At 37.5% G+C, this 13,277-nt stretch overlaps 1 protein-coding gene across 1 annotated transcript in view; it reads right to left on the bottom strand.

Moving 5' to 3' along the window:
* Window positions 1–3,173: 3,173 nt before the first annotated feature.
* The window catches only part of grk5l (G protein-coupled receptor kinase 5 like), a 35,442-nt gene continuing 25,338 nt past the window's right edge, over window positions 3,174–13,277 (bottom strand). Inside the window, exons 4-16 of the mRNA XM_072432518.1 lie at window positions 11,880–11,957; window positions 10,428–10,525; window positions 9,391–9,483; window positions 8,781–8,844; window positions 8,563–8,703; window positions 7,394–7,584; window positions 7,261–7,298; window positions 7,094–7,183; window positions 6,813–7,021; window positions 6,451–6,588; window positions 5,922–6,059; window positions 5,717–5,848; window positions 3,174–5,125 (exon numbers count right to left, since the gene is read on the bottom strand). Of these exons, the coding sequence (XP_072288619.1) occupies window positions 5,042–5,125; window positions 5,717–5,848; window positions 5,922–6,059; window positions 6,451–6,588; window positions 6,813–7,021; window positions 7,094–7,183; window positions 7,261–7,298; window positions 7,394–7,584; window positions 8,563–8,703; window positions 8,781–8,844; window positions 9,391–9,483; window positions 10,428–10,525; window positions 11,880–11,957 (1,494 nt within the window). The 3' untranslated portion in view covers window positions 3,174–5,041. The remainder of the gene's footprint in view (window positions 5,126–5,716; window positions 5,849–5,921; window positions 6,060–6,450; window positions 6,589–6,812; window positions 7,022–7,093; window positions 7,184–7,260; window positions 7,299–7,393; window positions 7,585–8,562; window positions 8,704–8,780; window positions 8,845–9,390; window positions 9,484–10,427; window positions 10,526–11,879; window positions 11,958–13,277) is intronic.

Below are 13,277 nucleotides of genomic sequence, written 5' to 3'. Positions count from 1 at the left end.
TATTCTTCATCTGTGAAAATAAATTAAATTCATTTATAAAGGATAGACGAACTTTAATACTTGCACACTAATACAAGATCTTGTGAAAAAGGGCCTTTGTTTTTAGCTTTGCTTCTATTGTTTTTATATAGGTATAAAATAAATGTAATTTTTCAAAGTCCATGTTTCAAAAGATTTATTTACCCATGTAAAAATAGTGTCATGCTGTCATTTCAAACACAGAAATTTCTAACGCAGACAATAACACGACTTGAAGACCACAACTGCACTGTCTCAAAAAGAAAGACCGAATCAACTTTGGCAGTGACGGATGCTTTTGAAACATTTTATTTTCTTCAGTACAAATGCAGCCGCTATTACACAGCATCATCTACTATTCCAAGTTCGACCACGATCAGTTATTTTGACAACCTTGCTCTCCACAGCTGACCAAAACCCAGATTATCTTACAGTAACATTGCTTCAACTGGCTCTATGTCAGACATGTGCCCAGTGTCAGCAAAGGCACCAATTTGTCAGATTATTGAGCAAGATTTTTCCACAAAGAAAAATACAAACAAACCGAGGGTCACCTTGGCCTGCCAACCTTATGTCCCTCTGCCTCATCGGCACAAGTGATCTATGAGTTCTGATGGCCTTAAAAACAGGAACACGCAGGTTTAGTGCTGTTATCTCAGTCAGCGCTGGGGCAGACGGGCCCACACCAGTCACGTCTCTCGTCCGCTCTGTTTCTCACTGACGGGACAAAAGAGGAGAAGTGGGTCAAATCCCTGTCTCCCCGTTTCACAAGAGGAGCATTATGTTTTAACGAGCACCGCCATCAATGACAAACTGCATTATTCAATTGACTATCCAGGCTGGAGAGCAAGTGTTAGGGCAATGGTTTCAAACATGTACAAAAAATACAGTATATGTAATAATACTGTTAGTTTTGAAGGGAAATATAGAACACAACCCATTAGTGAGATTAAATAATAGAGGTGAAGAATGATTAGGGTGTGAAAAATGCAGCAAAGGGTAAAAATGTGACACTAAAATACAGTCAAAAGGCACCACAACACCTCCACCTGAAACTTACAGCATAGACACATCCTTTACATCCTTTCAGTGTTCAGTTTTGTTGTGTACTTTGAGGTTTTTGCACGTCTTTCCAATTAACTGAAAATGGCAAATACACTACACTAAAAACTTTATGGAAGCTCTCATACTGTATGAACAAGACACTCAAGCATATTTAGTTATGTTATGTTATGACATGTTATGTGTTATTTAGTTTAATTGGGGTTTTGGGTTTACTGTATCTTTTTACATTCTAAACTGTCCAAATGTTTTTCATTTCTATTTTTAGAATGATATTATATTCATGTGCAATTCATGTGCAATTACTGTCGTGATCACATGCAATGGTATTTATTTATTTATGTATTTATTATTTTCCCCCTCCATCCCTTGTTGGGAAATGGGAGGTTTTGTCTATAGGAGTTTTTGTTTATAAGAGATCTTCTACTGAAAGTGTTTTTCAAACTTCCTATAAGTTAGCTGTTCTTTTCCTCTGTATCTACCTCTGTATCTACCTGCGTTGCAACAATGAAATTTCCCCATTTGTGAACAATAAAGGATTATCTTATCTTATCTTATTGTGAGCTGTAGCTGTGTCGTCACACCCGAGTCACAGAGAATACGGAAAAAGGTGTCATGCACGTCTTGTTCTAGTTGAATATGGCGCTCGTTGATGCACATGGAAGAATTGTAAAGCTCTAATTAATGAAAATGATATTATATTATTTAAAATTATGACTCTTGTGTTTTGTGTTGATTTTTTTTAGTTCCCACTGTTTCATAATAAGATCGTAGCTCGGGAGTAAAGTCAAATAATACATTGCACATGACAAAAGACAAACAACGGTGTAGAGAATTCAAACTATAGCACAGAGTTTATTGGGATTTGAAGGACACAGTGGACTTGGCTTTCACATGCACTCAGCACTTTTCTGTACATCACATTAAACAAGGAAGTTCCCTCCTCCTCTACACCTACATCCTCCTATATATATTTTTTCAAATCTTCCCTTTACCACAAACCTTTGACACCTTAACTCTGGGGTCTTCTTGTAGAAACAATAGAGGAACAACAAAGTGCTAATGTCTGTGTGGAAACTGGAAAGCATGCGTACAAGGAGGCACTTCAGTCTGATTTATACACTATAAATATACTCCTTTATCAAGTATGTAGAGAAAGAAACAGGCTTGTGTGTGAGATTGGTAAGGACAGTTCCGTTACTGCATGGACCACGATAATAGAAGTAGAAGATATATTAAAATAGGAAAAAAGACATTCGTAAATAGAGAAGAGTTGTAACCCTTGCTCTGCTTTAATTGGCTGTGTCGCTGTGAAAAGGCCACTTCTTAGTGTGTTGTGTGTCTTCCTCTTTCTCCGCCCACTAATATACACGTACATAAAGTACAATTTTGTGGAACTCAAAGTGAAATTTATATTTGTTAGATTCTGTTTTATCCTCCACTCGTCTCGCTAATTAAAAATCTGGTAATGTTATTAACTACGAAACAAAAAATATAATGTACTCTTTGTGCCCGTTCCAAGCTGTCATAAAAAGTTGAGTACACATACATTTCTTTGGGAGTACACTATCCTACAAATTGAATAGATCTACACAAATAATTTAACTTTTTCCACAACATTGTAGAATATCAACATGTGTTTCACTGTGCTCCTTAACTTTTGTTTCAGTTCTTGCAGCTGTTGAAATACCCTGTCTTCATTTGTAGCCGGACACTGCGGAAGACCGTTTAAGTTTTGTGAGGCATTTTGAAGAGCGTCTAAAAAAAGCAAATGTCATATAGCATATATTATTATATCATACAGACAGAAATATTTCGACAATGACGCAATGCAGCAGTTGTTCATAAACGGTGAAGGCATAGGGAGAGCAAAAAGACACTTATTCTGAAAAGCACTAAAAGTAACAGTAGAAAAAGAAGGGCTTGTGGGACAATATCCATCTATACAACAATGTGCCTTGAAATAAACTTGATATTAGTATTTCAAAATGTGCAACTTGTAAGTTTGGCTGAGTGCATGTGCTCCTCCACTTGATGGGGCAGCGACGGTGCAGAATGTAGAGAGAGAGAGAGGAAAAAAGCAAAACATGAGATTTCTGTACAAACTTCACATATTGTCAAATATAAAGTGACGTGGTAAATCGAGTTGTGTTATATATAATGCTAACTCGGGCTGCACGATATTTAGAAAAAGCACCACAAATGCAATAGTGCCTGAGGTAAAATGTCATTCCTCTCGTTAAAAGGATTAGATGGTTGCACCAATGAAATTTCCCCATGTGGGACAATAAAGGAATATCTTATCTTATCTTATCTTATGATTAGTTTGTAAATATTGAATGGGTTATATCATATGCATTTTATGATTTCCTTTCAATAATCACTAACTTACTAATTTTCTTGTTTAGTTCTTAGATTTATGTAGTGATAAAATAAAGAATCGTATGCAGAAAGGTTTGATTCAGCCCAAGACGTTTTCAAGAAGAAAGAACCAAGTCTTATTTAATATGTTTTTGAAGTCGAATTACAAAAGTGAGTATCTTTTATCAAGCCTATCCTAATATAGTCTAATTGCAATATTCAGAACGATGAATCACCCATTTCTAATATCGTGCAGTTGTAATGTTACCATGAGTGGAATGAGGTATGCAGAAGCGCTAAGGGATACAGCTGTCCGCACTTACACTTTGTCCATGCATCAATTCACAAGAAACACAATTCTCACAAATCTGTCATTATGTAGCTCACTGTGCTTAAAGCGTATGATATGTTTGCAGGCGATTAACAAATATCTATTCCAGGGTTCGACCTCTTCTGTCACTCTCCATGTTGACGACAAAAAAACAAAAACAAAACTAAAATTTCATCATCAGCATGACAATATCATCACATCACTGTCATCTTTGGCCTGAGTATACGCAAGGCAATGCACATCAATATGTTGAGGTTGCTGAGGTGAGGTGTTTGTGAATGTTTAGGAGTGATCGTCTGAGGTAATGGGATGTGTAATATTCAAAGTAAATAAGTTAGTATAGTTGTATAAGATGGTGCAGGCACGGGGTATACTAGACAGGGCCGTACATTGGAAAATATGAAATGCTAGGGTTCGTTGTACTCGACTGAGGTCCAGTTCAGTCCTGAATTAAACCTGGTTAGTGTAAAGCTAATTTAATCTCAATTTAGTCCTTGATATCTGGATTATTTATGTTTTGATTTAGAAATGGTTTAGTCTAGATTTTTGCCATGTCCTTGCGCTAATCTAGTTTTTGTTTAGTCCAGGATTTGTCCAAATACAGTTTTGTGTAGTTCTGATATTGTTATGTAGATATAGATATAAACCAAGTTAATTCCTGGTCCTGTCCTCGATTTGGACTAGTCCCAGTTAAATTGTGGTTATTCTGATTATTTATCCTTGTGGTCATATGATTTTGATTTTGTTATTTTACACTTAAAAAAGGTTTCTTGTGTTGTGTTCATAGTCTTCAGAGTAAATATACAGAACAAGGGGTGTAAACGGCCATGGTTGTAGTAAATAGATAGGGATGGAAAGAGTACAACAGATACAAGCAAGGAAGTTAAAAGAGAAGAATCTTTCACAAGAGAAGTTCACCAAGACCCCGTCCTCTGTTCCCTGTGGTCTTCTTCATATACAGTGGAATTCAGGATCCCCTGAATATTTATTTAGCTTGTTTTACTCTCCTCTTCTGTGGCTCTGTTCTATCCAACAATCCTGAGGGTGAAGTCAAGGTTTGTCCCAAAAATGTCTCCTCTCAAACCATCGAAAATGCACAAAGAAATGCCCATGGTCCGTTCCTTGGATGGCCATTACAGGCTTGGTAGACTGAATCTAACTGCTGCTAAAAGACTCAGGTCAAAACCAGGGCAGACAGCAGCAAGGAAGCCCTCCAAGGAGCTCTTCTTTCATTTTTCTGTAAGTAAGTGTGTCTGCCACGTGCGGCCACTAGGGGGCAGAGTTAGACATAGAGTCCACGGAGTTGACGCTGGAAGACTGCACTCGGCTGTTGGAGATGGACACCTCTGGGTGCTGGAGGAGCAGAGACAGTGAGTTACTTCATCAGAAGAGTATTACAACTAGTTACTTTATCAAAAGAGTATTACAACTAGTTACTTCATCATAAGAGTATTACAACTAGTTACTTTATCAAAAGAGTATTACACAAGTTACTTCATCATAAAAGTATTACATGAGTTACTTTATCATAAGAGTATTACAACGAGTTACTTTATCATAAGAGTATTACAACTAGTTACTTTATCAAAAGAGTATTACAACGAGTTACTTTATCATAAGAGTATTACAACTAGTTACTTTATCATAAGAGTATTACAACGAGTTACTTTATCATAAGCGTATTACATGAGTTACTTTATCATAAGAGTATTACAACGACTTACTTTATCATGAGATTATTACACGAGTTACTTCATTATAAAAGTATTACACAAGTTACTTCATCATAAGAGTATTACAACGAGTTACTTTATCATATGAGTATTACAACGAGTTACCGGTAAATGTAATCCTTAGAGTAAAAATACTTCCCCGTATACATTTCAAAATATTTTAGATTAAAACGCTCCCTAAATCAGAAAAATATAAGCTTTGCCCACTCACATGCCTCCTGAAGATTCGGTCCAGTAGACTGCGCTTGGGTGGCTCTGGCGGCTGGTTCCAGTCCAGATCTGGAGGTCGCGTCCCTTGAGGTCCAAAAACATTCAAATCTCGAAAACACTCCGTCTCTATCATCTAACAATAAAGAGACATTCATATTAAATACATGAGCAAATGTTTTTCCTGGTACATGCTTCAAAATGCACACCTCATTCTGCCACGGGATGGAAACGCAGCCTGTGGCAAATTTGAAGTAAAAGTCATTGTCAGTTTGGTCCAAGTTGACTCCCTTGACAGTGGAGAACTGTTCAATGTCCAAAACATCTTTACAGTAGACGGCCCGAGGCTGTAGAGGCGGAAAGAAAAACACTGAATGGCACTGAATTGCATAACATGAATATTATGTAACATGGCTGAATATAGTGATAAGAATAATATGTGCAATAATTCACATTCACATTTGAGGATTATTAAACCACTGTATAATACATAAATTGTCATCATTCCGGTGCTATAAATGAACTGACGGTTAATAAAGCGTTACCTTATAATAAAACAATATAATCCTATGAATGTATTAGGTTTACATTATACTTTTCAGACCTCTCAAACCTCTGCTTATTCATTCACTCCCCAAACTCAATGGTCCAACCAAAGACTTATTGTTAGAGTCTAGGTCCTAGGTCTAAGTACAAGAATGTAGTAGTGTGTTGTACTGACTGTGGTAGAATACTTACATCAGGCACAAATGGCGGGTCCACGATCCCAGCCTCGAGCCTCTTGAAGTTGATGTTTTTGAAGAATATGTGTGCCTTAACTGCTGCTGCTTTGTCCGCCTGGCAACCAAGTCTCTGCTTTGGGTCTTTGGTAAGCAGCTGCGTGTGCACAAAGACATTTACTTTAATTGTTCATGGTGATAAATGAAATACTCAAATTAACCAAATTGCAGTTGTTTTTGGTAATTTACAGAACATATTCCAATCTTAACTTCTCCTTGTCCTTTACTATATTTAAGTCAGGTAATGTGTCATCTTAAAACTAGAGCTTTAAACACTTTCATGTCATTTCTTCTCAACAAACACCTGAATCGAGCACTTACCATTCGACAGATGGCCTTGGAGTCCTCTGTAAACTTTTCATTATACTCCTCCTCTTCCTCCTGCACTCTTCTCTCCACTTCGTCGCGTTTCACCCTCTCCTTCCGAGCGCGGAAAGGCGATCGTCCCACCGTCATTTCGTAAATTAGACAGCCCAGACCCCACCAGTCCGGACTCATGGCATACTTTTCATTGTTTATTACCTCCGGAGCTGGAGATAGAGTTTGACGTCGTTAAATGCTGGTAACATGATAATGATGTTGATGATTGCAGTTCCTCTTACCCATATAACCGACTGTCCCCACTCTCCCTCGGATTAGCTCTCCTTCCGGCACTTTGATGGCCAGACCCAGATCAGAAATACGAATGTGTCCTGTGAACAAAAGCAGAAACCGGATAAATGCATTGTCATAAATGTGAGTGTGAAAGGAGACGTGGCGTTTTACTCACCATTGTCATCTAAAAGGATGTTTTCTGGTTTTAAATCTCTGTAAAAAAATTTGCCATCATGTGTTACAGAAGATGTGCACTTTTGATTGAATGGTCATGTTCCTAAATACATATCGCTGTTTTGAGCTTTTACCTGTAGACGATTGACTCCCTGTGCAGGTGCTCCAGTCCGCAGGAGATCTGAGCGGCATAAAACTGAACCCGGTCCTTCTCGAAACCCGGCGTACCCATGTTGTAAATGTGAAACTTCAAGTCCCCTCCGTTCATGATGGTCAGCACCAAACACAGGGCGTCTTTGGTCTCGTACGCATACGCTAAACTCACCTACGCCGAAAAACAACAGAAGTTCAAGGCATCCGTCTGTATTGCATCATATTACGCTGAATAATTCAAATTTGATTAAACGCATGTCTATTATTGTTATAAATGTATACTTTTGATGCTATCTTCCTTTCACTGTGCCAAGGAACACTTATGTTTCTTGAGGGATTGAAAAAAAAAAAGACAAATTTGTCATTTTATGAAATATTTGGGCATTTCAAGTGTCCTGAGCAAACTTGTGAACCAGAAAAGACACAAACAACCAAAATCCAAAGAGCCAGACACTACGACACAGATATTAGATAGATGGATAGATAGATAGATAGATAGATAGATAGATATTAGGTAGATATCTTTTTCAATTTATTGTTGTCGTTTGATAATGTTTCGGTGGCTGGTGTGCCGTCACAGCTAGAAAAAAAAAGTGTGCCGTGGATCAAAAAAGGTGGAAATAAATTATAATTGGTTTGTAGTCTCAGTTTTTTTCATTCGAGGAAAAGGTTGTAAACCCCTGGTGTGCATTCTCAATCAGTTCCTAGCCAATTATTTGCCTAACTATGTTGTTTTACAGCTTTGACTTGTCTAAAACAGTCAAAAACCGAGTGCGTGCTGCTGCATGTTTAAACTCTACCGCTACATTTTAAGAGACATCACATGCCTCTGATGTCATGGGAGACACACACCTGCAGGGGCGGAGTTTGAAGTGCAAGTTTCCTGTTGGTCCAGACCCCGCCTCTCCTCCTCCCCCCTCCCCTTTAGTCCTCCAGGCACTGCCCAGTTAAACGGCACACTTGGACCGTGGTTGTGGGTGGAGTTTATACGCTCAAACCCACTTTAAACACTGAACACACATTTTTAACACTGAAATGCATACCATATTGTTGCGTATAGGGCAATGTAATACACAAGCGGTTATACTGTTAGGCCTATACTATTGTTTATAGTGATGTTATAGTATTGTATGTATGGTACTTTACTTACAACAAATCTACTGTTGACTTTCTCTAAAATTTGCTTCTCGTTGAGCGCCATGGACTCTCCTTTCCTCTTTTTGATCCTCTTTTTCTCCAGTTTCTTGCAGGCGTACATCTTCCCCGTGGCTCTGACCTGACAGGCACACACCTGACGTAGGGACACAATGTGCATTACATCATCGCTTTGCTGCGGGTTTAAGTCCTCCATTAACGTTATGAACTCACCTCTCCGAATCCACCTTTACCGAGCACCCTGTATTGTCTGAACGTGTCCTTTGTGATTGGTTGCCTTGACAGAAGACAGACACAGTAAAATCCATTAATAAACATTCACATAGTATCGATCAGGAGGAAGATATTATCTGGGGAACTCAATACTGGCCTGCTGTGTTTCCTGTACAGAGGGTGTTGTCAGGCCTGAAAGCTTTGTCTGGACTTTAACTGCCTCTCATTGACTCCAGTAGAAAGTATTTTCAAGCTTGTAGTTTCAGAGCCACAGTATTCCCAGAACACTTACTTTTAATATTTAGAGTTACCTCACAAGCGGTTACAATATTATGGTGTATATTGTGTTTATTATGTAGCTTGTATTTAACAGTATCTTGCAACATTTATCTATTTATGCAGGAGACTGTCACTTATTTTTAAAGAAATGTCCTACTGGTGGCAGTATAATAAAAAAAAACATTATTCAGCTTCTGGAAATTGGTATTTGTTATGAGTATATTGACAATTTTGGATGTTCAAAGTAACATTTTAGCTAGAGAGCCACTTCTCATTTTCCATGTAGGACTGCTGGTGTTTTGTGTCATGAGACAATGATATTTCCACTAACCTTTCCAGCATCTTCCACTGCAGAAAGCGGTCAAAGTACATGCTGTTCTGGTAGTCGGAGAAAGGAGCACCGCTAAGGTAGTCGTCCACGGCCCTGAACCAAACAGAGCGCAGTGAGACACGGGAAAGTCCTTTTGTACAGTTCAGGCTGTACAGTACATTGTGAGAGAGTGGGATGTGAAAATGTCCAAGAAGTCCTGGAACCGATTTGCCATATTTAGGAAGGTTAGCGCCCAAGGATGAAATAAATGATTATAGTGTGGCTCCAGATCACTCTTTTTTTGTGGCAATTAAAGGAGACAATAATGTAAATCTTTTATGAGCTTTTAACCAGATATAAGAGTGTGTCCTCACCATTCACTTTCCCAGAGTTGCATTTTGATTGATTTATTCATGCTTAATTACATGTATTGAGGCTTGAGGACTTTGAAAAGAAATGTGTTTTCACCAAACCTCTGTACTTATTTGCAATTATTTAAATGATAATAAAAGTATATGATAGTACTGTACAGTACAATAGTAAATACCAGAGCAAAACCAAACCTAACGTGTATAAAACACCAAATTTGGTTTTATTTCTTCTAAATAGGTGAGCGTGCTAATCTGGTGGACGACTTTGGAGGAATACTTTGTCAGAATTTTACTTTTACAAATGAGGCTGTGTGTATGGCAATTTTGATTGGTTGAAGTAGATGCTTTACATTTGTGTGATTTAAGACATTTAGCCCCCAAAGTAGTAGATCTTTTAAATGTATGTCAAGACAATAACCCGTCTCTGGTCTGTCTTGCAATGCTTTAGTTTTTAGTTGTTTTTAAGCAATATTGCGTATCACAGACTCATCCCGTTGGTCCTGGTTCGATGCCAGGAGTTTGGTTCTGATATGGATCTGGTTCTAGTCCCGGTTTAGCTATGGTCTTGTCCAGGTTTAGCTCCAGGTTTAATCTAACTTGTGATGTGGTGTGAGTGCAACACACTCTTTTGTATCGTGTTTCAAATCTAAATCGCAATTATGGCTCTTACAGGTGAAGGAAACTCACTTGAAGCAGTTGCTGAAGATCTCCTTACATGGACTGATGTGGAGGTTCTCCCTGCACTGGTCCGCGAAGACCTCCACAATGTCGACATGTTGAGGTGACTGTAACACACATGTAAACACGAACGATGGCAAATATCAAAACATGGCATCACTTTTTATTATATGCTGTGAAAAGACTTCGACTGGGACATTGGGAGGCATGAGACTGGCCTGGACCACTTTAGGAGTTGTCTAAATATGAATAGAAAGTAGGCCACATAGTTATGTCGAAGCACATCACATTTGAGCAAACATTTATAGTAGTTTAGTAAACATCAATGAACAAAATACAAGAAATGTTTGAGTTGTAGATTTGACTCCCAGGATGAGTTTGTAATTCTGCCTGGTTGACGATTAATCATTTTTATTATGTGGTGTTTGGTTTTTTTAGTTTCTAGTTCTATATGGACCCCTTGTGGCTGAAATACAGTTTGATATTTTGATAATCATTAAATGTTATCTGGACCAGGAGCAAAAACATACTAAAAACAGCTGCATTATTAAATCAAAGCGGCAAAACATTTAGTGATAATCATTGCTAATACAGGTTTAGTGTTTCCTTCCTGCTGCTGTCAGACTGTACAATGAACACTGTTATCACTGTACATGTGTCATCCACCTGTAGTAATATGTGCAATACTGTAACATAATGTGAAACTGTGAAAGTCTATTGTTAATACTTATTTATCAAGACATTACATGTTTCGATTCTCCTGCTGTGCTGTGCAATTTCAACACTGTGGGACAAATAAAGGTTCTCTTATCTTTTATTTGTTTGTTAATGTTCTCAATCTAGAAGACTCCTGTCAAAATATATATTTACACTTGCATCTGGTTAAAAATGTATTGAATATCTAAATTTGGAATAGGAGGAATGAATGTTTGACAATTGAAATTGACTGTATACAATTACAGATAAACTAATGCCAGAAAAAACAAGAATGCAACATTTAAAAAGAGAAAGAAAACAAGCTAACTATAATTTTATTGTATTACACAAGCAAAAACGTAAAATGTTTAGCTCAAAAAGAATAACTTTTGCTTGTGGCCATCCTTCATTTAACCGGCAAAGCACGATCCCTTTAAACTCGTATTGGTTTCATGTACAAAATGTTGGACTCCAGCTTTAACATACGTCACACTCTTTGCCTCCGACTCCCATTCGTCAGATGAACTATTTTTGGACATTTCATGTTATTTATTACACTGTTCATCATTTGCCTCGTGAAGGTTGGGACAGTTTTTATTGAAGAATAACTCAACCAAACTGTCTCGCTTATGTTCTTTCCCACAGGTGTAAACATGACTCACGCCTTGATAAACCCCCTGTACATCCTAATATGAAGAAAAGAAACAGCAGAAGAGGTGGTGGTTGATGTGTCTCCAAAAACATCATGGCGAAATAAAAACTCACGTCTTTTGAAAGAAAAGTCTTGATGATCTGGTCCCCTCGGAATTTCCGCTTTTCATCTGGCGTCACCTCATAGTCTTCCTAAATAACACAATAGAACAAATTACATTAAAGTATTACTAGTTCAACATAGATCAGCAACAAAACGGTTACTTATAGAGTGTTGTGATACATTTTAACAGCTTGTTGGAAACCTGTGGAAAGAAAAATAGTGCTAAAAGTAGTCGACTAAAGACATTCTTGGTCGACTAAAGGGTTTGACAAAAGCTCTGAAAACTATTTGGCTATCACATCTATCTGTACCAAACTGCGCTCAAATGTCTACAACTGCACAAGAGTTTTTCCCAAATCAATTATTTATACAGAAAAGTACTTGGAAACTATGTATTTATGTGTAAAAAGGCACATTTAACTCCAAAATCTTCAGCTAACTCACTAGGTCTTCTCCTTTTTGCCGTTGTCCCATAAGAATCTAAGTAAACAATTACGGTAGTTGACCAAGACAACGTTTGGTCGACTAAATCATCATGGACAGATTAATCAACAAAACAACTAAACGGCTGCAGCCCCATAGTGCTTTGACTTACATCAGAAATCTACTCGATCCAGTATGAATATGCTATCAAATAAAACTCAGATTAATTTGCAAAGGTTTCTGATACAGAACGAATGTCACATAATTTGTCAGCTGACACAAAAATATTCTATTAAAAAGTACGTTTAATTGAGCAATCATCACAAAAGTCTTTCATTCAGATATTAACACCCACTAAATATCAAATGTTTCATCCTTGACTAAAGAATAGCTCCAACTAAAGACAGAAAGTACAAATATAACCTGTGTTCCTGTGGCTGGTGTTTTTGCAGAGGCACAGACAGCTTTCCTTGTGTAACTTGTGTGATTCAGAGTCACTCACACGGTCACATATGCTGCGTTTGACTCTGCATATCAAAACTGCTGCTGACACAGACGGCAGCAGCAGGGCACAAACTGACCAGGGTTATATTTATCTATGTAAAATAACTCTATCACAAACAGACACGCCAACCTGGAAGAATAAATGTTTTCCCTAACCTTTATGCACTGACTTTCCTTTACATGTAATTGTTATTAGAAAGTGTATGATTTAGTATAATGAACCTTCCCTACACAAAAGCGGTAATAACAATTTCAAAATTTTAAATAGACATTCACAATTTTTATACATAGTTTCCTAATTTAAAGAAATTCTACTTCTAGTTTTCAGACTCGCTGCATACTTTTACTCCTTGAACAGTATTTAGTTTAACGTAACAAGTACTTTTACTTGAGTTTTGGTTCCTCTTCTGTGGGTAAGTCTAACAAGTGACATAAGATTTAAGTTCACAATATCACTATTTATTATGTTTATGTTTTATTTT

This window comes from Eucyclogobius newberryi, unplaced genomic scaffold (assembly GCF_026437365.1).
Source record: "Eucyclogobius newberryi isolate DKJ021-1_F unplaced genomic scaffold, fEucNew1.0.hap1 SCAF_6, whole genome shotgun sequence".
NCBI lineage: Eukaryota > Metazoa > Chordata > Actinopteri > Gobiiformes > Gobiidae > Eucyclogobius > Eucyclogobius newberryi.
This window is presented reverse-complemented; position numbering and strand designations above follow the sequence as displayed.